Source organism: Balearica regulorum, chromosome 3 (assembly GCF_011004875.1).
Source record: "Balearica regulorum gibbericeps isolate bBalReg1 chromosome 3, bBalReg1.pri, whole genome shotgun sequence".
NCBI classification, from domain to species: Eukaryota; Metazoa; Chordata; class Aves; order Gruiformes; family Gruidae; genus Balearica; species Balearica regulorum.
Genome location: NC_046186.1, coordinates 33,804,686 through 33,827,928, shown reverse-complemented (window position 1 = coordinate 33,827,928; position 23,243 = coordinate 33,804,686). Strand labels below are relative to the sequence as shown.

General features: G+C 35.5%; 1 protein-coding gene across 50 annotated transcripts in view; it reads right to left on the bottom strand.

Moving 5' to 3' along the window:
• The window catches only part of RIMS1 (regulating synaptic membrane exocytosis 1), a 346,977-nt gene that overhangs the window by 96,283 nt on the left and 227,451 nt on the right, over positions 1–23,243 (bottom strand). For 11 of the 50 annotated variants that reach the window (XM_075747454.1, XM_075747452.1, XM_075747455.1 and 8 more), the window contains 5 exons: positions 21,631–21,720; positions 16,097–16,180; positions 9,285–9,356; positions 3,090–3,272; positions 1,585–1,697 (listed from right to left, as the gene is read on the bottom strand). In XM_075747454.1, the coding sequence (XP_075603569.1) occupies positions 1,585–1,697; positions 3,090–3,272; positions 9,285–9,356; positions 16,097–16,180; positions 21,631–21,720 (542 nt within the window). Of the gene's footprint in view, positions 1–1,584; positions 1,698–3,089; positions 3,273–9,284; positions 9,357–16,096; positions 16,181–21,630; positions 21,721–22,181; positions 22,296–22,628; positions 22,707–23,243 lie in introns of all 50 variants that reach the window. The other 39 variants (XM_075747466.1, XM_075747468.1, XM_075747469.1 and 36 more) reach the window with 9 other exon arrangements.

Genomic DNA, 23,243 nt, shown 5'->3' with positions numbered 1-23,243 from the left:
AGTGCAAATCAGAGTTCAGTGAAACAGCATTACTTTACAGATGTTCACGGTATCAACAACTTTCTAAAACTAGATTAGCTTTAGCCTTCTGCTCAACTTTCATTTTTTCTTTCCTTGTTTGTATACATCCCATCTCTACTCATTTGCATTGTCAGTTCTACATTCATTTCCAATGTCTTAAACAGAACACAAACTAGTATTTTAATCTCAACACACCAGTTACCAAGAACAGCAGAAAGATAATAGATGAATACCCAAAGGAAAGTCAACTTAAATTAAAAGCTGATTCATCATTATATATTGAACCAAGTTCCGAAATTGCAGGAAAAAACACGAAAGATATTTGAAATTCATTACTTATTTCATTTCCCTAAAAAGCTCCCAACTTACTAATATGCAGAAATAGAAGCTTTAAATGTAGTTTGTAACTAGTTTATAATCCAGACAGTCCTAGATTCACTACAAAACAAAATGAGAGGACTCAAATGTCAAGTTTAAAATTAATAAAACCCACTTGTATTAGTATATTACTCATTCAGAATAAACACATGTATAAAACAAGAATACATTTTTATATGTGTTAATTGAGGGTGTAGTATGCCATCACAGCTCAAAGCCATAAAATTAATGTAAGATGATTGCATGTTAATGTAAGCCATCACACAAAAAACCTCCTATGGTAATCTATCATGACAAGAAGGTGGTCATAGTCAGCAACATTAGCTATTCAAGAAAGCAGTCTGCCAACAGTTCTACAACGCACCACAATATTTCATTATTAGAAGCATTTGTTTAAATTCCACATAGAAGAAAGCCTTGCAGTACATGGCAATCTTAGTTGTTGCTTGTAGTAAATGAGAAAATAGACTTTTGAAACACAGAAGAAAACCTGTATGTTATCCATTGTGCCATTTCATTTTACCATAATAACTCATACTCTGCGTGTAGTATGTTGCTAGAAAAGGAAACAGCAATATTCATACTTATTTGATATTAATATGTAAAAAACATCTTCCACAACCATTAGGTCTACACTGTCTTTTTCAGAAAAGAGCAGCACTCTTTGCCTGATCAGTTTATTTTTAAGAAAGAGCTGATGACCTGTGCTTCCACATTTCTCATGATGATTATTTTCCTTCTTTACTCACTGAACTATGAACTCCAGAAGAAAAACAGATTTGTGATATTTATTATTAATCTATGTTAACAATGCTCAACAATTAATATAAACCATGAAATGAGAAATGAGTAAGACTGTCAAAATGTTGTCAAAATATTTGGCCCTGATTTCTTTAGCTGAATACAAATAGATATGTGTTGGAAACTACCACGACTCTAATTAATAGAAATTTTAAAGTAGACAAACATAAAAGGGCACTAGAAAATTAAGGCAATTAAACCATGTGTAATAATCCACTGGTCAAACTCTACTGGACTTCCCAGACTACAAATATGCTTTCATTCTCTTCTATTGCTTTATTGGTAGAATTATAGCGTTGAACGTGTAGTTATGAAAGTAGACTTTAAGTAAAGAAAGGTAAGAAATCAAAGAGTTTGAGCTATTATAAGCTCATTATTTGATACCTTGCTCTATACTGCCACTTCTTACTGGAACTTGCGGTAGCTGTCTTCCCCTGCGACTGCTGAAGGATGTGTCTGCAGGAGGAGACTGTGTGGGACTTCCTTGTTGATGTATTCTGCAAATGAAATGAAGATAAAAGTAAAATAACCCAAATGAAGAGAATTTTTCTATTCTGAATTTTAAACACATATTAAATTGCATATACTGAAGATGAGTTTTAAGAAGTCTGTATTTGGTGTATGCCATACGCATATACTCAGGTCTGGATACCTACTAAGCTTGTAAGGCTTTATGTTTAATTTCTCTAACTACCTTCAACTAAGGAGCAATATTTTCCTTTGTTTTGTTGTTTGGTTGGTTGGGTTTTTTGTTTGGTTTGTGGTTGCTTTTTTTTTTAATAAACTACTAGTCAAAAAACACTGAAAGAAAAGCAGTTTTCTAAGAACCATTTATGATGATGACTCACAATTTATGTATGGTCTCCTGCACTGGTAGAAGGGCAATACAAAATGCCACCTCTATATTTTTTTAACTTTTGTATTCCATTTTTGCTAATGAATAATTGCACAAGGCCACAGAGAACTGGACAGCAAGTATCTGTTCCCATGGGCTAATAGGTTGGTTTTCCCTGAATTCAAAGAAGGAAAAAGACTTTTAACCTTGGTATCAGCAGGATGCGTGTGTGTGTGTGTGCGCATGTGAAGAATGTACAAGATTGTTAATATTCTTACCTAAGTTAAGATCCTAAACCCCTTTGGCTGAATTCTAGCTAGCACTATTTCAGAGCACCTTGGCTACTTGATTTCTTATACATAGATACAGCATCTGAGTGTAACATTGCAAACACCTTTGTAACACTGGTAAGTTTGCATTTAAAATAAGTAGGGCCACCTTAATAACAAGGGAAAAAGTTTAAGTAAGTAAAACAAAGATGAGAAGAAGCAGACCACTGGGAGGGAGAGCTTACTGTTAAATGCCCTTGCCAGTTACAGTAATATCACACTCACTGTACTGGGTAAGCACTACACTAAGGTTGCAAGTAGATAATCTGCAATTTTAAGTAACACATTTCTGCAAGTTCAAAATACTTTTGGCTTTCACACTACATAGATCAGCTGACTTTCTCTTAGATCAGAGTTAGCTCTGTGAGTTAGTAAGATCAGAGTTAGCTCTGTGAACAGCACATGATTTCCTGCACACTGTTTAAGCAAAATACTTTGATAATTTTCATATGGATACAGAACAAAACACAACAATGGAAGGACAAAACACAGCCAAGTTTTTACTCTTACATTGCATAACTATTTAAGTTCAACAGCAAGAAGTACCATTTGGATGGTGAAGATAGGCAGCGTAAAGGATAATGGAGAAGTGTAAATACCATGAAGAGAGGATAATCTACAGTGCCAGAATGAGTGAACGTGCCAGGTATGCTCAGGAAAGTACAACACCACACTGACACCTGGGAGGCAGAACATGAAAGCTGTGCTGTACACATAATAGCAACCTTGTCAGAAGTGGAGAAGGTGGCGCCGACCCTCCGGGCACTAGGTGATGTACAGAGCATAAGGGTCTGATACTAGAGTGCTCGCTCGACCTCGAGCGAGCGTGATGTTTTCCCCTAATGACTGGCTGTTCAGTTGTTCGTGGGGTTGGAAGTCCCCTTCTAGAAAGACATGGTAGCAGACCCCTAAAACATCAGGGCCAAAAAGAAACTGTTCAGTTGTTAGCTTCAGGCACACCTTCCCATGCCCCCCTCCACCAAAGAACATTGCAAATCCTGGCTGCAGGACCAGGGGTGACATTTCAGATCAAAGTTATCGGTTCTGAATGCAAATCCATTCTCAAAATGACAAACTGCAGAACACTCACCAGTGCAGATACACACATGACCCTAATTACGGAACTGTTGAACTGCACTGCATGTAGTGGAGACCTGGCCAAAAACTCTAGCTGTATCTTAAACGCAGCAAACACAAGCTGACACCACCTGTAATGTAAGTACTAGCACAGAGTAGGCTATGAATACCTTGTTTTACCACAAAGCATTTCCGTTTCTAGAACATACCTTTTACCTTTATTAAAAATATTAACTGGATTTCAATTAGGGTCCTAAAAAAGGACAATATGTAAGCACATATGTAATTCCCTTGGCTTCCTTGGGAGTCTGAAGTAAGGAATCTATTTAAGTATCTTTCTGCTGTAACCCCTATAACAGAAATACAGTTCTGAAGGAACTCCAATGAAAAGACAATTAAAACATGAAGTAAAATGATTAATGGTGTTAGCATAAGAAAGCATAATTAGTAGTAGTTTAAAAATTGCATACACTGCAAGTATAAGAAAATTTGAAACCTTTCAAGTTTGGAGAGTGACGAAGTATTCTAACTGTGCCTTTTTACTCTTCCTTGGTTTCCCAACAGTGCAGCATTTTGTAAATGGTACTACTGTATCTGCTGTAATTTCAGAAATTTCAAATTCCTGTGACATCATTTCATTGTGGGTTTTTTGGTTTAGTGGGTTGTTTTTTTTAATTTCTGCAAACTTATGAAGTCTCCCTTCACACACCCAGCACCACTTTCCCACAAGATAAAGTCAAAGTAACCAAGGGACTATATCTAGTTCATTTGACTATCACACACTGAAAAGTCATCCTAAAAAAGAAAAGTATATATGAGAAAACATGCAGATGCCAAGCAAGAACAACAGACAGGTTTGGTTTCAAAGCCATTTCATCATAGAATCATAGAATCGTTTTGGCTGGAAAAGACCTTTAAGATCATAAAGTCTAATCGTTAACCTAGCACTGCCAAGTCCACCACTGATCTGCTTGAGGGTAGGAAGGCTCAACAGAGGGATCTGGACAGGCTGGATCCATGGGCCGAAGCCAACTGTATGAGGTTCAACAAGGTGCAGTGCTGGGTCCTGCACTTGGGTCACAACAACCCCATGCAACACGGCAGGCTTGGGGAAGAGTGGCTGGAAAGCTGCCCAGAGGAAAAGGACCTGGGGGTGCTGGTCGCCAGCCAGCTGAACATGAGCCAGCAGTGTGCCCAGGTGGCCAAGAAGGCCAACAGCATCCTGGCTTCTATCAGAAACAGTGTGGCCAGCAGGACTAGGGAAGTCATCAGTAACAGTTTACGTGGAAGTCCAGTCACAATGCAACAAAACCAGGACTCTGCTGCCCTTGCTACATTCTCTGTCTTAAACCCTGATGCTTCTTTAGCTTAACTCCTGGCTTGCCCTGGTGACAACCGTAACATTCTTGCAGAGACTGATTCCTCTGATTCTAAGAAATGTTTATAATAAGAAAGATGAGCTGAGTTTGGAAAATGCCTGTTTCTCTGTGCTGACTGTAAAAGCAACCCATGGCAACTATTGCAAGCAACCAGTTTTTAAGCATTTGGTTTATCAGATGTTTAAACATCATAACATCCATAAGGTAAATATGGATCCCACTCTGTGCCATAAAGTGCTTGCTTGCTTTTACTATGAATGCTCCCATCTAACAAAGTCATTGTGTTCTCACTTCTGATTTTTCTCATTTTAGAGGTTAAATATCCTGGAATATATCTGAGAGCCTAGTGAAGCACTAGGAGAGTCTGTCCTGCCATTACAGAACAGACACTTTACCTGAGACTCAGAAACTTACCTCCTGCTCTTTCAGTAATACTCTTTTTTACAGACCTGTCCCCTTCCACGAGAGAAAGACAGAGGATCTGCTTAACTAAAATGAAGACAAATTAGACTTACGACTTGCATTAGCTGGGGTATTGCATTGAGACAAATATATTACTTGGAGTGCAAATGAAAATAGAGATAAAAGGGAACAGGAGAAAAACTAGAAAGGAGTTAAGGACTTGCTGGCCTAGGAGAAAGATCGGTTGCTGAAGGGAAGTCTGCGAATGGATAATCACAAGAATGAGACAAAAAGGAACAAGAATGGGAGACAAAAGCTAGTGTATGACTGAGGAAACGAGACAGAAGTGAGATAAGTGTGGAGAGGAGAGGAATTTGGGAGAGAAATAATACCTGGTGAGCAATGAGACTACAACAAGCATGTACATGTGTATCTAATCTGGTTCCCCACAGAGGAAGGTAACACTGCAAGCAACAAACCTATTAATTCAACTGGCAATGGTCTACAGGAGAATTCTACAGGTTCCAGTTCTGCCTGCACACAAGAACTCAAATTCCTTTTCCTTCAGACTGATGTCTCAGTGCCATGTACTAAATAAAACATGCTGCCACTTACGGAACTATAAAGAAAAACTAAGAATAAGAGAGCATTGCCAATCCAGTGCACTCCTGGCACAGGGTCCTATGTAGAATCATAGAATGATTTGGGTTGGAAGGCACCTCAAAGACCACCTAGTTCCAACCCCCCTGCCATGGGCAGGGACACCCTCCACTAGACCAGGTTGCCCAAAGCCCCATCCAACCTGGCCTTCAGGAACACTTCCAGTGATGGGGCATCCACAGCTGCTCTGGGCAACCTGTTCCAGTGCCTCACCACCCTCACAATAAAGAACTTTTTCCTAACATCTAATCTAAATCTACCCTCCTTCAGCTTAAGGCCATTACCCTACATGGCCTTGTAAACAGTCCCTCTCCAGCTTTCTTGTAGGCCCCCTTTAGGAATTAGATGGCTGCAATAAGGTCTCCTTGGAGCCTTCTCTTCTCCAGGCTGAACCACCCCAACTGTAGAATGTATGACATATATGACAGGTAACCTCTGGCATTTCTGAGCTGAAAGAAAATATTTTTGGATTGGGATGAACCAATTTTTACCACAGTTTTGCTCATTCATACAAGCACAGAAAATGTTTGATTTTCATGTAATCAGTTTTACTCCTTCAGAAGAGTTTACCGAATCCCATCCTGAAGGCTTATCCCATTAAATTAAGAGAACCCTTAGGCTCTGTAAACTGTTCTGTTTCCCTTTTATGTACATTTTCTAAGCTATCACAATACATAGAGAATTTAATCTTACATAGCATGTTGAAAGGCTTGATAGAGAAGATGATAGCATGCTGATATCTTATTTCAGTAATCTGCTTAGCTAATAGTAGACAAGATCTGCAAATTGCAAAATAAAGACCAAATCCAAGGCAGAAATGGATATTTGAGGAAGAAATAGTCTTGAGAGATACTTGTCATTTGACAAGAAAATTAATTGCCTGTCCTATGACCAAAACTTTCTGGCACTAGTGCAACATCATATCTATGATGAAATACTAAACTACTGCACTGGTACTTATTTAGACATTTGTATCTCACATCTAATAGCAATGAATCATTTTATGGAAACAGACACCTACACCATGTGCCATAGAGATGTAAAAAGAAGCAGCACAATTCATGTTTCCCTACGCTCTTGTTGCACTGGGTTCACCACTCTTAAGATCATTAGAAATCAGAGCTGACTTTTCTCTTCTGGAAAGTAAAAATGTAGCTATGGCGATTCACACTTTTGGTAACTTTGCTTTTCAGGGGAAAAAAATCCACCAGATTTTTTTTTTTTTTTTTTTTTTTTTAGTTTTCCTAATCACTTGTGAAAAGCAATTTCACATTTCTTTAAAAAAAACAAAAACAACCAACCCCCCTCCAAAATCCCCAAAGCAACAACAACCTCACCTCCCTCCAAACACTAGTACTAGGTAGTGACTACAACCATTACACGGGAATGTATCAATGCCAAATTGATCTCAGCACAGCAATGACTAAAGTATCAACTTTTAAAATTAAATCTCATAAAAATTCTGTATATAGACACTATAGCAATATTTCACAGTGATCTCCAGACTCACACTTTCTCATATACATGAATAAATCCCCAATCTTGTGTCATAATTATGAGAAGCTTTGAAATGTCCAGGAAAAAAAATCTTGACATTTCAGACCTGGGCTGGTCATTTGAAGCAGAGAAACACATGGCCCAAGCCTCATAAAGGCCTCTTCTTCATAAATATAACTACATGCTTATCCTTACAGATGGAGCCCATGTGTTGCTGATGTATTCAGCGTAACACCTCATAACCAGTCTCTGCAAATCAGTTCCTGTATCACCGGCAATACCTGAAATTTTAAGATTTTGATTTACACCTTCCATAGATGTAAAACACTAATTAGTGTAAACAGGATTTATTGACGTATATATTTTTGATCTATGCAGTGATCTTAACATCTGTAGAAGAAAGATGCCCCCAGTTCACTCACTGAAATACCAGGTTTGAAATGTAAATGCATCTATGGAGACATTGCTTTATCCAATTGCAAGTGTTGTGAGGTTTCCTTTTATACTCTGCCAGTGTCTCTCACTCTCTGCTCTGCCCTTCTGCCATCAGAATCTCTTATATTTTCTTTTCCTTCCTTATCCTTTCTGTTGCCATACTTTCTAGTTATATTATGTTCCCATTTTTTTCCCCTCCCATTTACTTCATTTCTCTTTCCCACCTTATCAATCTTCTCAGCTTCATGCCAAGCTTTCTAACTGTATAGTCTGAATAGTTATCAAGAACTATGAGCTCCTTGGACCTCAATCCCAGTGGCTCCCCTTAGTCTTCAGAAGTTATAAAAAAAAGGGGAGAAAATGACTTGAGTGATCTCAATGGGAAAACTGTCCCTGGTTTAACCACAGCAAGGATTTCAGCCATCATTTAAGTAGTTTATCTGGTCTAAACTGAAAAAGCAACTGGGCTGTTGTGACAATAGAATCATCAAAATCAAGTAAAATGTAACCATTGCTTTTGGATCAGGAGCCATAATCTGGGGCTTGAAGCAGTAAAATAAAATAAAAGCTCTGAACTTTTGCTATATAATGTGCATTTTCATTGAAAATAAAAATGTATCCATGTTGTTCAGAGAAGGTTTTAAACACAATGTAAACAGATGTACACTGCTCCTCTGTTAATCAAGATAACATAAATCTGTCTCTGACAAAGGCAGGATCTCATCCCTCCTCACTGCTCTTATTTCAGCCAATACGCAGGGTTTAAAACTTAACTAAATATACTTATGATTTAGTATATATCTTTTGCTTTCACTTTTTCTTAAGAATTTGAATACATAACCCTATACTACTGTAGCATCAAAGCTAAAATTTACAACAATAATAGAAGTACAGGAAAATTCAATGAAGGTTAAAGTCCCAGTGTTTACATTACCGTTATATCATGATAGATGATAAAATTTTCTATACATATTTAAATGTGTAATTTAACATTTTTGTAATATAAAGTGAAATTAATTTGATCAGAGATCTCTTGAATTATTAATCTGTTAATATATTTTTCTCATCCTCAAAGTTATGGTAAACTAGATGAGATTTTTTGAAAAAAGATCAGTTGTAAAGCTCAGAAAAGGTTTAGCCCCGTACTAATGAAATATGCTACGCATCTCCAAATTTCATTTTACAGAGACAAAGATAGTGTCAATGGGTCTCAGGTTTTGGCTCATAAAATGGTCTTTACCATTAAGTTTATCTGGAATGATGAAGAATGCCAGAAAAATTTCAAATGTATGCAACACAGCAAGCAATGCTAATAATATAGATACAAAGTAACTAAGACCGTAAATTACGACAATGCAGCTTTTGGTACTGTCACAGATTTTCTACTTTAAAAGAAGTCATATTGGAGGTATATTCCAAACACTGGAATCAGATTGATTGAGATGTTTACTCATTGATCAGCAATCCTACCTTTCCGTTTCAGTTGCGGAGCCTTTCCTAGTTTGTTTTTGGCTGCTATATCTTTCCACTTTTCTGGACTGCCTGTGAAATGACATGTCAGAAAAGAAATAAACAAAGAAGAAAAAGAATACAAAAAAATGACGATTATATATTTATTAATGTATTGTAAAGGTAACAACAGAAATGGTTGACAGATGAATAAGTGACAACTATCTTCACAAACAGGCTGGTGAACTCGAGGTTTAAGACACATGGCCCTGATCAGGTTCGACTGAGGCTGATGGTGTGAAAGTTATGAGGTACCAAAACAGGGGAGATGATAACATTAATCCTGACTGAACGTGCAGCTAGTTCCCATTTCACAGTCTGTATTTGATTAGAAACAATGCCTCCTCAGAGGCCCTTTAGTCCTCTCTTGGCAGCATGAAAAACAAACGCAGAGTAGACAGCAGGAAAAAAAAGTGTTGCAGAAAGGACCAGAATATACTATTCAAATGTAAACTTTAAAAATTGCTTTTAAATCTAAATTTCAAAAGCAAAATAAATACTGCATCATAATGGTGTCACTATACTAATAAAAACTTGGTTTTTCAAAAATCTCACTGTATTGATACTTATTAAAGTTTTTGAGAAACCTTTTAAAACAATTCTATTTTTTCTAGTCAATATAAATTAGAAGTTTATTTCATTCCTTCACTCCTTTCCTACATAATTTTTTTCTAGAATTCATCTGATATTTGGATAGTGAAGCACTAGTTACCTCTGACAGTCTAAGCATTTACTTTGACAGTAAATAAGAACAACGAACAGTAACATGAGTCAATAAATGTAAGAACAAAAGTAAAGCATGTTTCACTATTATGGCCCAGGACTATAAATATACTATGAAAATCTCTGCAAGTCCTGTGTGTTCCAAAATATCCATTAATGTAAGCATTTACAAATTAGGATTTATTATTTTAAACCTCTGATAATCATCAATATATATTAGGTTTTTTAGGACAAAAAGTGCATAGAGTATTTTGGGAGTGGTCAAAAACAGGGAGTGATGATTATTCAGAGATAGACCAGAAATTTCCACAAACCCTAACTTGCATCTTATACCAGTGCAAGAAACACATATAGGAACTTGTAACAATATAATCAATGTCATACATTAAGCTATAAAAGAATTACTGTGGGCAAAACAAATAGATAAAAATAATATTTAAAAAAATATTTTTTCCTTTTAAACCTTTGTGGTTATAAAGAAGAATCCTGTGTCTGCACGGGAAGATACCTAAGCAGCTGTAAAACCAAATTATACCCAAAGAATATAATCACAGAGGATTTTCATGATTTGTACCCACTGCAATATTTGATGAGCATTATATTGTGATGCAGTATGCTCCACAACAAATAAAATACTGCAGCAAAATACAAAATGTTTTTTGCTTGAGCAGACGTCATCACCTGATGCTTTCCGGGTTTTAAAAGAATGTATTTTCTTACCAAAAAATAATATCTGAGATTAAAAATTAAAATCCCCTGTGCCCTCAAACTATTTTCTCCAGATTTATTTTTTGTATATTCTCATTACTTTTTAATTTTTTTCTTTACCAGGACAAATACAAGGTGGATACACAGGTAAACACGTATTAAATGCTGCAGCTTTACTTAAGACCCAAGGCTGGCAAAGTATTTAAAATTATGGTTAGACCCACTGAATGCAGCAGCATTATCACTGAAATGATGTCAACCTCTTCATTTTCTGTTTGGTCAGTTATGGGGCTTATTTTCCTCTTACTCCTTATGTCACTTTCTTAGACTGTGACATTACGTGCCACGGAGAAAAAGAGCACATAGTCACTACTCTTTGTAGGACGGAAAAGCTGAGAGTATGAAATGCTTTCCCATGAAAAGTGACAAAGTACTATATAGCACTAGTGAGCTGAATATACTTATTTCTCTGCCCTCTTTGCGAGCAGCACACATTAGAAATATGTTTAAAATCACAATTTCCTTTCAGTTTCCTTCCTCTTGCCAAAGTGATGCTGTATACAATTCCATAGAGCTCATACAGCCTACTACTGCGCTCGCAGTCCTGGCTCAGCTCGAGCACACTGTGGGCATTAGCAGGTGCATTTTTACAAGCAGGCATCCTTTCATGCCCACATACAGCGTATGAAGAGTGCACTGGGGATAAAAACATTCATGTCATACTCAAATTTACCTCTTAAATGTACTTTATGGGGGATTAAATACTATCTATGAACAATACATGCATACATGTACTTATACATAAAAAGAGAAAAAACCCTAAATATGTGAAAGTATTACGCAGAGCATATGAAGAATATACTACAACCGATAGCTCATTTACTTGGAACTACGATTTGAGTAAATAAGGATACCTCTGTGCTGCTCCAGGTTTAGCACTTAGGTGGTCTACACTGTCCTGTTTTGGAATGCAAGACTCCAGCGTCCTTGTTCTTCACAAAATTGGGAAACATGGTTGTGAATTTGGACAGAATGAGCAGAAACAGAGAGATGGTCACATGCAGTGAAGGTGAAGACATGCAGTCAAATATATAAACCAAAAGCATTAAGGCACTATCTGCTGAGAAAGGCTGTATTTCTCATTTCCCCTTCTGTTGATTTAATCCATACACTTTAAGGAAGTAATAAAATTTTTAGTCATAATGGCAACAATCTAAGATGCAATAAAGTAAAGAATGAAAGCCACAACAATTTCTTTTAAAACCCTTTATACTTTACATGCTGAATGGCAGCACTGTGGCTTAATAGTTGTCATTATCCTTCTTGAGAATTAATCTACAGTATTATTCATTAGATTAATATATAAACCTATACAGAACATCTTCCCTTAGGAATTTGAAAAATGCATATTTTGTCATTCTATTGTGAAATTCCCCTGAAAATGCAAGTAAATTTTATAATTTCACATATTTTGACAAAAACTTCATATTCTGTTGCCAGTCTGCTACAGTAATAATTAACAACAATTCAATAGCAAAATAGAAAAACTGACACAGCTTCTTTTAAAAATTCAAAGAAAGTTCAGAATATTTATTAATTTCTATAGCATTTTCATTTCTGCTGAAGCTGTTTAAAAAGTTCAGAATTCATTTACAGCTTTCAATTTGGCATAAATATTATTTGCTTGTTGGTTTATCATTAGTTTTTTATGGAATATATGGTAAAACAATATTTTTTTCTTGATAAGTGTATCAATGTAAGATTTTTTTTCAAATACAGAACTCAGCTTTTAATGAGAAAACTCAGCAAAATTAGCAGTCCACTAATGATCTAGGATATGTAATAAATTTGCGTCTATATCTCCATTATGGTGAGGAAATGCTAAAATTTCTCTTAATGCCATAAATCTACCAACTGTCACACCAAATCACTGATCAATAAGGCCTTTTAATGTATACAGACATGCACTTTTTATATATAATTTTATGTACAGACAAGCTATTCACAGTTCATGTTCCAAAGACCTATGTGCCTCAAAATATTTATCACTGTTGAGCGTAAACAAAATCTACACACAGAAATATCATAATATTCCTATGAAAATTAAAAATTACTATTCCTAAAGTGACAAAAAAATTTTTTTTATAAAATTCAGTGTCTAACATTTAAAATTATTTATTACTGACTTGTACAGGAGACCTCAGTGGTTTGCAGTAAGTGTGTTCATCTATGTAGCCTTAAAGTCATCAAGAATGTCATGTTCAATACTTCCTGATTTTTCCTGAAGATTTCTGAAAGGTTAGATCTACACGGTATGTGAGCTGGGAGGTCACAACTATTCCAAAGGCTTGGTAGCGCCTCACACTCATTCCTAGCACTTCAGTTTATGTCTTGTGAAATTGTGTTCCTGATCAAGTCACATAGTGTTGCTGGAAAGATGGGAAGGGATCGTCCAGACCAAATCAGTCTGCCACTAGCAGTGCGTGGCACACCTCAAGTGAAAGTACCAGAAGGGTACTTGCTCCACAGCTGGCTTCAGGATGGCTCTTGGACAAGCATTCTTATAGATGCATGTATGACCATCAAAAGCTATTTCTCTTAACTGAAAGTATATGAGAATTAATTTTTTAAAGGCTTATTTTATTCAGTCTTGGTTATATGATGAAATTATATGCAAACTTCTCAAAAATAACAGTCTGAATAAAATTCCCATCTACCACTAAATATTCAAGTTTTGTTCTCCTTGTTTTTATCATTAATTACAATTTCACAATTTGTAGTTCTCCAGTTACCAGAAAGTCTTTCATTTAGACAGACTTTCTAATTCTAATTTCTAACATAAAAATCAAAAAACCTCCCAGCAATGATGCTATCAAAATCAAACCAAAAACTATTCTTTAAAATGCCTTAAAGAAATACATGACACTAACCAAACAATTGTCAATTCTTAACACTGAAATAACATATAACCCATGTCTTCACCTTGTCAAGGTATACCAAAAAGTCACTTTTTCTGATATGGCAAGTGAACGAATTCCAGAATAACAACAATCTTGCCAAGACCTTTACTAAAATTTATATTATGAATCATTGACAATAAATATAATGTTGCAAAAACTTAATTTAAATGATCAAAATTAGAAATAATGCATAAGTTATATGTTTAAGAAATGTATTCAGAAATAGATCTTCTTGACTGATTGCACCTTATATGCAAATTGGGCCAATTTGTAAGATAAATCTGGAATGTACTCAAATAAAGAGTAAGATGACATCTGTCAAAGTCAATTAATCTGTGAAAATACAATTTGAAAGCAGTGATAAGCAGTTAGTTACCCCTGCTGATCCATCACACACTCATTCTCCAACACCCACTGCATCAGATGTCAAATTGATACAAATACATCTAAAAAACCCATAAATTATAGAACTGAGTGGTGTTGGCCAACTGTCAAAGCTATGGGAAATAATCAGAATGAATATAAACTTAAAGAGTAGAAAGCAAAGGTAAAGCACATTTGATTCCCTCACTGATACTCTCTCTACAAACAAGGTGGGCTATTATTTAGTATTGGGCACAGAATGCAAAGAGCCCAGTGTTCTCTGAACTTCTCTTAATCTAGGAGACAGATCCTGGAAGTGGGAGACTGCAACCAGTCATCAGGATTGGGGTTAGCCTAAGCTCCTTCTAGGTTCATCACTGACTGCATCACTGGGACTTGGTGACCAGATTACCTGCAAGACTTCCAAGCACAAGAAGGCGCTGGTTTCACTAAGACAATTAGACTGCTGTTTCTCCGACTCAAAATTTTTCCCATAACAGATTCTGTAACCTACAGATGCTTTACTGTAATATGATTGCTACTAGATATTAGATGATTTCAGTCTTTCTCCACAAATCTTCAGCTAACATCAAAAGGCTTACAATTCTGCATTAAGAATGGCAATATTTAGATGAAAGCCTCATTTCACTGATATGTGATATGATTATGATTTAATTCTAATCACTTCAAGGACAAGATTTTATCAAGTCTGACCCACTGAAGTCAAAGACAGTCTTTCCATCAACTTGAAAAATGGGAAGCAAAATTACTTAAAAATGCCAAAAAGATACAAAGTACATTTGTAAACTATTAATAACTGTCCCATCAAAGGGATGTATTGGCAAAATTTCTAGAAATGCAGTATCTGTAAGGAAGGACAATTCTGAAATAATGTTTCACAAATTTAATTTTATAATTTATATGCTGCCTTACTCAAATAAAAAAAGAAATGCTATCCAAACACAATTACACTCTTCATACCTTGTATTAGTGGAATACATCCAGCATCAAACAAACAAGAAAATTACAGTATAAATACTGCAGATAGACTTTAGCAGAAGGTAAGCACTAGCACTACAGTAACTGAATTTTATCCATATACCAGTCTTACAGTATTAAGTGCAACTTCATAAGAGTTTACACATGTATGGATTATTTATATGAACCATCTGTATCTTGTCATTTACTGTATGACAAAAAATTTGAAGGGAAAATTTTGAATTTGCATCTCAATAGTAATTATAATGTCTGCTTAAAAAAACCCCAGATCTATCTGGAAAAAAAAAAAATTAAAAAAAAAATTGCTACTGCCAAGGCAACAGAATACCAAAATTCATTTGAGTGGAAGGTTTGTGACAAGAAAAAAACAAAGGTGCTTTTATTAATCACAGGTGGTATTCAGCACAAAAAAGTATTTAAAGCACTGGTGTTTTTAACCAAAACCTACCTTGTTAGGAAAACCTGCTCCATGGAGACCATCCTGATTTTGGACAGAATTTACAAACAGTGCCAATTTTTACATACATCAACTACCAAGTGTTACCAAGACTTCTAACACATCAGTTTGTGGGTTCCCGCCCGCCCCTTAGGAAGAGTTTGTTAAAAAAAGGAAAAAATAAAAATAAAAATTAACACCTAGACAAGAACAGGCTCTACAACAGGTATTTATCATATTATAAAGCACCACAGTGAAACCACCACGAACATTTGCAGAAGCAGGTAAAAGCAGACTAAAGAACATTAACACAGATGATGTTCTGTTGTATTAGACATCTTATTTCATGTCTTGTGACCATTCAGGCAAACAGAAAACTTGAAAAGACATTAATTGCTCGGTGCTTTATAACAGTTCAACAATATGCAGAGATGGTATCTAAGCTGGTGTTTTATTTTGGGCTTCTGGAGGTTCTAAGTAAGTCTCTCTCTCTACCTATATGCATACTTTCCAATTTCTCTATAGTTCTCTGAGAGTGCAAGATGCAGTAAGCCACTTTTCAACTGGGAGGAGTTGACTAGTACCTGTCATCCTCCGGAGATGCATGCTGGATATGAATCCTGGGACTAGTAGGTCGTCTCCTCTCTAGGGAGGGGGACCATCTACCCCTGTTTGCCCGTTCAATAAAACAGGAAAAAAACAGGATATTTAGTTTGTGATAAAATTAAATATATGGGATTTGTGACTGGAAAAATACCCCAAAAAGTAATGAAAGTGTGTCATTTAATTATTTTTTCTAGCAGTTTTCTAATCCCCAAGTATACTATTCTTATGGCTGCTTACTGCAGAAACATTACAGCTGAAACAAAGAGAATGTACGCTCAAAGATGCAGAATGTAGACAGATATAAATGTTTTATATAGTGTACCATTAAGTTTTCAAACATTCCAAAATGCTAGACTATCTAAAAGCCTGTCATTTGCATAGGAAGTCATAACCCCAAACTAGAAGAGCTTTTCAAAGACCATATGATGGTCATTTTCTGCTGATTACTGGCTGGTGTTTTGTTAAGCCCATCTCTCCTAGCTCTTTGCACTGAAAAATGTATTCTCAGTAAAAATGCAGGACTATGAATGATAAGAAAAATTCTAAGGCATAAAGTGACCCTTTTCTGGAACACAGTGAGAGAGTAAAGGTAAATTAATTAGCTACAACTAAGCTACACACATTTGTGTACAAGTACTGGGCAATTTTTTACTTTTTTTTATTTAAAAATATATATTGGAAGTGTGTGCAGCCAGCCTCCTCTTCTGTTCATTTCTCTGTACCCCTGCAGTGTATGTCAACAGATTATGTTGTATAATTCAATTTAACAAAAAGGACTTGAATTGTGAATGAAAACTGGTGTCTTATATCATTCTTTTCTTGAAAAAGCTAATTTAATTCAGAATGATATATACTATACTATAGACTGGTGTTGCTTATTTTGTTGGGATGTTATGTGGTTGTAATAGTACAAGTGTATCTATAACAATTTACAAAATCAAAAGACACTGATTAATTTACAAAGAGCAAAATGTTTACATAAACTCTGCACGACTATCTAATATTTCACTTTCTGAGGCATCCTTCCAGTCCATGTAATAAGGAAAAGGGTTTGATTTATGGAACATGCAAATAACAAAGGTTTCAAGGAGATTAGCATCATTTGAACAGTTAGGTAGATCTTTCAGAAGTTTCAAGAGGAAATAGGTTGTTAGTAGTTAGTTTCTTTTTCTCTCCAAAGCAAGAGTTAATGAAAATGTTAATGCATCAGTGCACTCAAAGCCCTTAATATGCTGATATCCACTACAAATATTAAACAGCATTTGATAGAATTAACTAGGTCATGCAGTATGAACTTTGAGAGCATGCTCTCTTACACTGAATGTTGAATGACTATGAGCCACAGTACAACGCAGACAAACATGCAATAACTTATTCCTTTACATGGTAGAAAAGAACTGGAAACACAATACGTTGCATAGCTAATGCAAACAGTTATTTTACCATAAATTATTTTAAATGTAGATGGTGATATTCAACATAGCTGTTAAAGGCATGCAATATAAACACCTAATACTTCAGACTTATTAAAAAAACCTTAGAAAATTCAAAATGAAATCAGGACAGGTCTTAATTGGATCAGGTGACAGCTCCAACTTCTCTGTTATCTATTTACCAGTAGATAACAGGTAACTGTTCAGCTTTGTACCTTGTTTAGGTGGTAGTGACCAGCTGATAGCAAATACCGTGAAGATCTTTGAAATGTTTTGATTCGTATTGCAGCGAAGCGCATCAGAACAAATCTAACACAGCTGCTGGGCTGCAGTTTGCAGATATGCTGACCCTGTTGTACATGGAACTAATTCATGGGGTGTGCTCCTCGGTTTTATTTGCTCAGATCTCCGCTAACTAACCTCTCAGGACCAAAGTGTACAAGCAGTACCAATCTGTACAATTGCTCTTGTGCTAACTGCTAACATACGCAACAATTGCTTGCAACATAAGAAACTTAGAAGGTAAATAAAACCAATGTATAGGTAAAATAACACTATGTATTATTAAGTAGCTATCACTGGTTGCAATCTTAAATTAATCTGGGGAAGATGCTATTATGATGAGAACCCACTGGTGAATCAGGTCAGATACTGCATTTAAATCTCATGCCTACGTGCTTTCCTGACTGGAGGCTGGGATTTGCAAACTCCCCAAATTCTCCATTCTAAAGGACTGGTACCCAATTTACAAGGAAAAAAAGCAGAAATTTGAGACACAATGAAAAGGACAATAAAATCATCATAATAAAGGAAGTGGCAGCAGTAAAAACATTTTCAATGGCATTAGAGGATATTTATGACTATATTATAAACTAACATATGACTCATAGATCATCACAGGAACTTCAACAACACAATCATTTTGAAAAAAAAATAAAAATCAACAGCTTGGAATAATTAGGGGGGGGAAAGAGAGAGAGAAAAAAAAAGGCAGGTATGGTGCAACTGTATAGATGTATTAGTAGGGGCTGGATATTTTTGAATACCCTAATGTATACTGTGCCAAACAGAAATACATGAAGGGTTAAGTTCTGTACCAAACCATTCCATTTACCAAAAAACTTTGGCAGGCCTGTGTCAGGGCAAGGTAGTTTGCCAGTCAAGTTATACGGACTTTCCTTGCTCAAAGGACAAAGCTTATAGCAGGAGAAAAGGAATGTCTTTGTTGTTGTTGTTTTGTTTATGTTTTAATGCAATTAACAAGATTTATATATCCCAAATTCACATATACTGCTGACAGTATTTTTCTGCTGGTATATGCGGGTCAACAAAATGACTTCTACTGGCAAAGCAGCATCTTAAAAATCAGTGACTACTCTGACCATTCCAAATGATATAAATGATGTTGTATAGAGTTTAAGGATTAAAACCATTTCCAACAAATCATTGACACAGGGAAATAGGGCTCTACTGTCCATCAGTTACATACAGCCAATACCATTTTGTTTAAAAAAGCTCAAATGGACCATTTTAACTTGATCTCAAATACAATCTAATTCATACCCTCTGAGCAAAAGGTTGGGGGGAATAAGTAGAAATAATTTTCCATAGGTGAGTATACTCTTAATTTTGTTGAAGAAAATATAGGATGCCACATTTACAAGTCTATCTTTTTTATTTGAGGACTAAAAGTCTAAACTTCTAAATAAAATCTACAGTTCCATTTGTGGGAGGGGAGGAGAGGAAACACCATGAAAGCCACTAACAATGCCTTCAACACAGGTCCCTCAAATATAATGATAATAAAGTGGTCCTGTATAGATTGGACTTCAGAAAACCATATAGTGTTTCTCTTTGCTACAAGCAGGCCCAACTCTACACCTGACAGATGTTTGTCTAATCTCTTCTTAGGCAGTCTCCAGTAATGAAGTCAAGACATTTTCCATATTGTCTATTACAATGTTGCATTATACTTGCTTTCAAAAAAGCTTTCCTACGGTTTAAGATGAACCTATCTTACTCTGTGTTAAGTCCCTTAGTCTCATCTTCTCCAGCAAGGAAACAAAATGTTTTCCACATTCTGAATTCTGTGTTCTTCAAACTCTCCTCTATCATTGCACGCAACTGATCACTAAGTTCACATTAAAGTTACATTCAACAGTGGGGAACTGAATCTTCTAAAATTAGCTTCCTCCAAACCAAAATGATTTATTTGGCGGGGTTTATACATAAAATATAACATCTTCCTTCAAAAACTGGGCTGTAGTGGAAAACCATCATCTGTGTCAGAAGAAAAGAAACTAGTATGTCCTAAATCCTCTGTCAGAGCCACACAGATCTTATTATTTTCAACAAAACCATCATGGAAAATTTTAATGTGAATTTCCTAAAAAAGAGCTTTACTACACACCCATGAAGGATCCCAAGTCAAAAGCACCTATTTAGGACTTCTAAAAGCAAAGAAGTAAAAGTTTCATAGCGATGGACAATTTTACTGCATCAGACCCACAGATGATTTGGCAAAACCACGTGTTAAGTAGCAGTAGAGGCCATTAACACAGACTAAACACTCTTCTTTATGAAGAGCTCATGAAAAATGCTGCAGGTTCTGTGCAGTGCCTATTGGGCAGAAATTGCTGGACATGAATTATAAAGACATCATAGAACTAGTTAACATCAGTGACAAGTGTAGTTTTGAATATAATATTTTAACTAGATAGTTTACAATTGCCAGACTTATTAATTAATACTAATTAATTACACAGTTATAAATATGATGCTACAATATATTTTTTTAAAAAATCTAGAATTATATCCAGTATTTCATTCTGAGTGGCCTTATTTCTGACATAGGGTGGGGTTTTTTTCATTTTTTTAATAACTATGTATATATTATCTACAACATCTTGAGATCAGTCTTAAGAAGGGATGAACTAGTGCAGATCCATCTGAGATAGATACTTCAGCAGAACATTAGTCACTTCTCTGCAACAAGGGCACAACTTGAAAAGAGCAAAGTTCCAATCAAGGAGCAATGGGAAATGAGGAGGAGGGAAAGAGAAATTTCACCAAAAAACTTATGAGAAACCTTATCTCAAAGAGAAAAATATGTTCTTATTGCCTTTCTTCACAGGTCCTCTGCCACAATAATGAAAATGATGCAACTGTTATAACCACCACAATGCGGTTTGACTGACAAAGCAACTTTGCATTATTAACTGCCACACTAGTTAAATATGTATTGCACAGATGAAATTGTAATTCCACCTTATTCCCACTCAATGGGAGCCTATTATTGCCTTTAGTGAAGCTAAGATTTCACTCTCAAATTATATAGTTCTGAGGCAAAAACACAGGTGGTGATGAATGTTCCACAAGGGAATTTATCCCATTTGTCAAACACACCAGTAGTATTTGGTTCACCTGAGATTTTGAACCAAGCGACTGTAATATTAAAAATTCAGAAAGCATCCATAAAATGCCTGCACAATGTATGTGACACAACGATATTTCATTTAAATTGCAAACATGTCTTAAGAAGACTTATGTGAGCCTTAATATAACGTCACAGAGTGAAAAAAACCTTAATGCAGTGATTTGCCTTGTAATTGCAAAAGCAGATGCAGCAGATTAGATTAAGAAAGCAATGAAGTTTGGCTGTTTTGTAGAAAATACATCACTACACAAACTACAGTTCTAGTTTGAAATATGAGAGTTTTGTCATAATTTATAAATTATGTCACCGCCTTATTAGCAGTCCACAGAACAGGCAAGAAACAGACGTAATACTTTTTAGCAAATGATGATGAAGATTAACACTGCAATGCTATTATCAGCATACTGAGGACTTTTGTAAACAATGACATCAGCTTGAACTAAAACAAGCAAAGAAGCCAGAAGCAGTTATAAACGCCAACACGCAATTTACATGACATACATGAATATAGGAGCAAAAATGTCTACAGATACCAAAGCAGACATGAATGTACAAGAATGTAGAGTACTCATATGAAGAAAAACAAAACTGATAAAGATCACCAGCACAGATGACAAGAAATTCAGAAGTTTTTATTTTATACCTTTCTCGTTCTGGTGAATGCAAACTAGTATCTGGTCTCAAGCAGTTGGTACTAGCACTCCTAGCCCTGTCAAGGGAGGGCTGTAGTTCACTAGTGCCAGTGCATTGCATCCAATGGTAGAAGAGAAAGAAAAAGAAAACAAAGAAAGGAATACAATGTTAGATATTAACTCATAAAATAATGCTCTCTTTACAGAAAATGTAGAATCACAATGATTTAATTAAGGAAAACGTAAAAGAGCTGACTGGATGACAGTGCCAAGATTTGTTTAGAAAATAAAAGCAAACAAAAGACTGCTAGATTTTTTTTGCTAAGATCCTTGAAATGTTTAAAACTGAATGAGACAAAACAACATCCACTTGTAACAAAGTGGAATGAGAAATATCAAACAATAGATTTAAATCCTTATTAACAGCAGTAAATCTTAAGCCAACATAAAAGGATGTGATACACTATATAATACGTGAAATCACTTCACAATGAAGCTCATTTATTTTGCAATTCCATATTAGCTGCCAAACAGGAGGGGGGATTAATCCTCAGTTTCTTACCTAACCAGTAGATCATCTCCAAATTTCGGTATTCGTGAATTAAGGCAATCACGAAGGAGTGAAATATCCTGTCTAAGCATGGATTTGGTCTTAGCACATGCAGGAAGAGTTGAGCTTTGTAAATTAAAATAATTTAAACAAAATGAAAATAAATTTGACATGTAACCAAAATATTATACTTAAACAAAAGAATGTAACAAAAACATGCAACATATAATTTTAACAGTGAAGACAACTCTAGATAATACAAAGTGGTTTGGTTTGGGGTTTTTTGTTATGTAGGGGTTAATTTAAACATTATATGAAGTAATTTTAGGATTATATCCCTTATCTCTCAGTTATAAAAACTGCATGAAACTTTTTTTTTTCCCCCATAAAACAAGGCAAGACTACTTATTTTTCTAAAAAGGAACTAACTACTTAAAGGGGACTCTCAACACTTCTTACCTGTATAGGTTCCAATGAGTACCATTTTCTAGTAAAGGCATCTTAGGTGGTAATGTTTTATAGTGCCTAACAGAACTTCTTGAATGTGATGGAACAGAAAAGAAAAGAGAACAACACAAAAACATGCCAGCAATAAAAAGACAGGTAAAGGTAAGCCAAGACCGACCAGAATGTAAAATAAATGCATAATATTCTGCTACATTCAATAGCTGCATGAGTAGATTTCTCAATATATGTTTTTCTCAACAACTGTGACAGCTATCTGGGGGATAAATTTTTTTATTTACACTGTTGTTAATACTCATGATAATACTAGTACAGCTCAATTTTTTTCCCTGTAATAAAAGTAATCTAAATTCCATTTAAAGATATTTTTAAATAAAATATACAAGCTGTTGTAAAGGATTAGGTTGATATTAAACTTGCTCTTTATTTCTCTTAGTGATGCCTTACTTAGACTTGCTAGACTTTAACCTCTTCAGTAGCTAAGCATGAAAAGCTTGCTAAAACAGTGATACATAGTATCACAACCGAATTATAGATGTATTAGCATCTGGCATTTTTGAATGTGGAAGTCTTTTGGAAGCAGTGTATCAGCTTCAAAATCTAACAGTA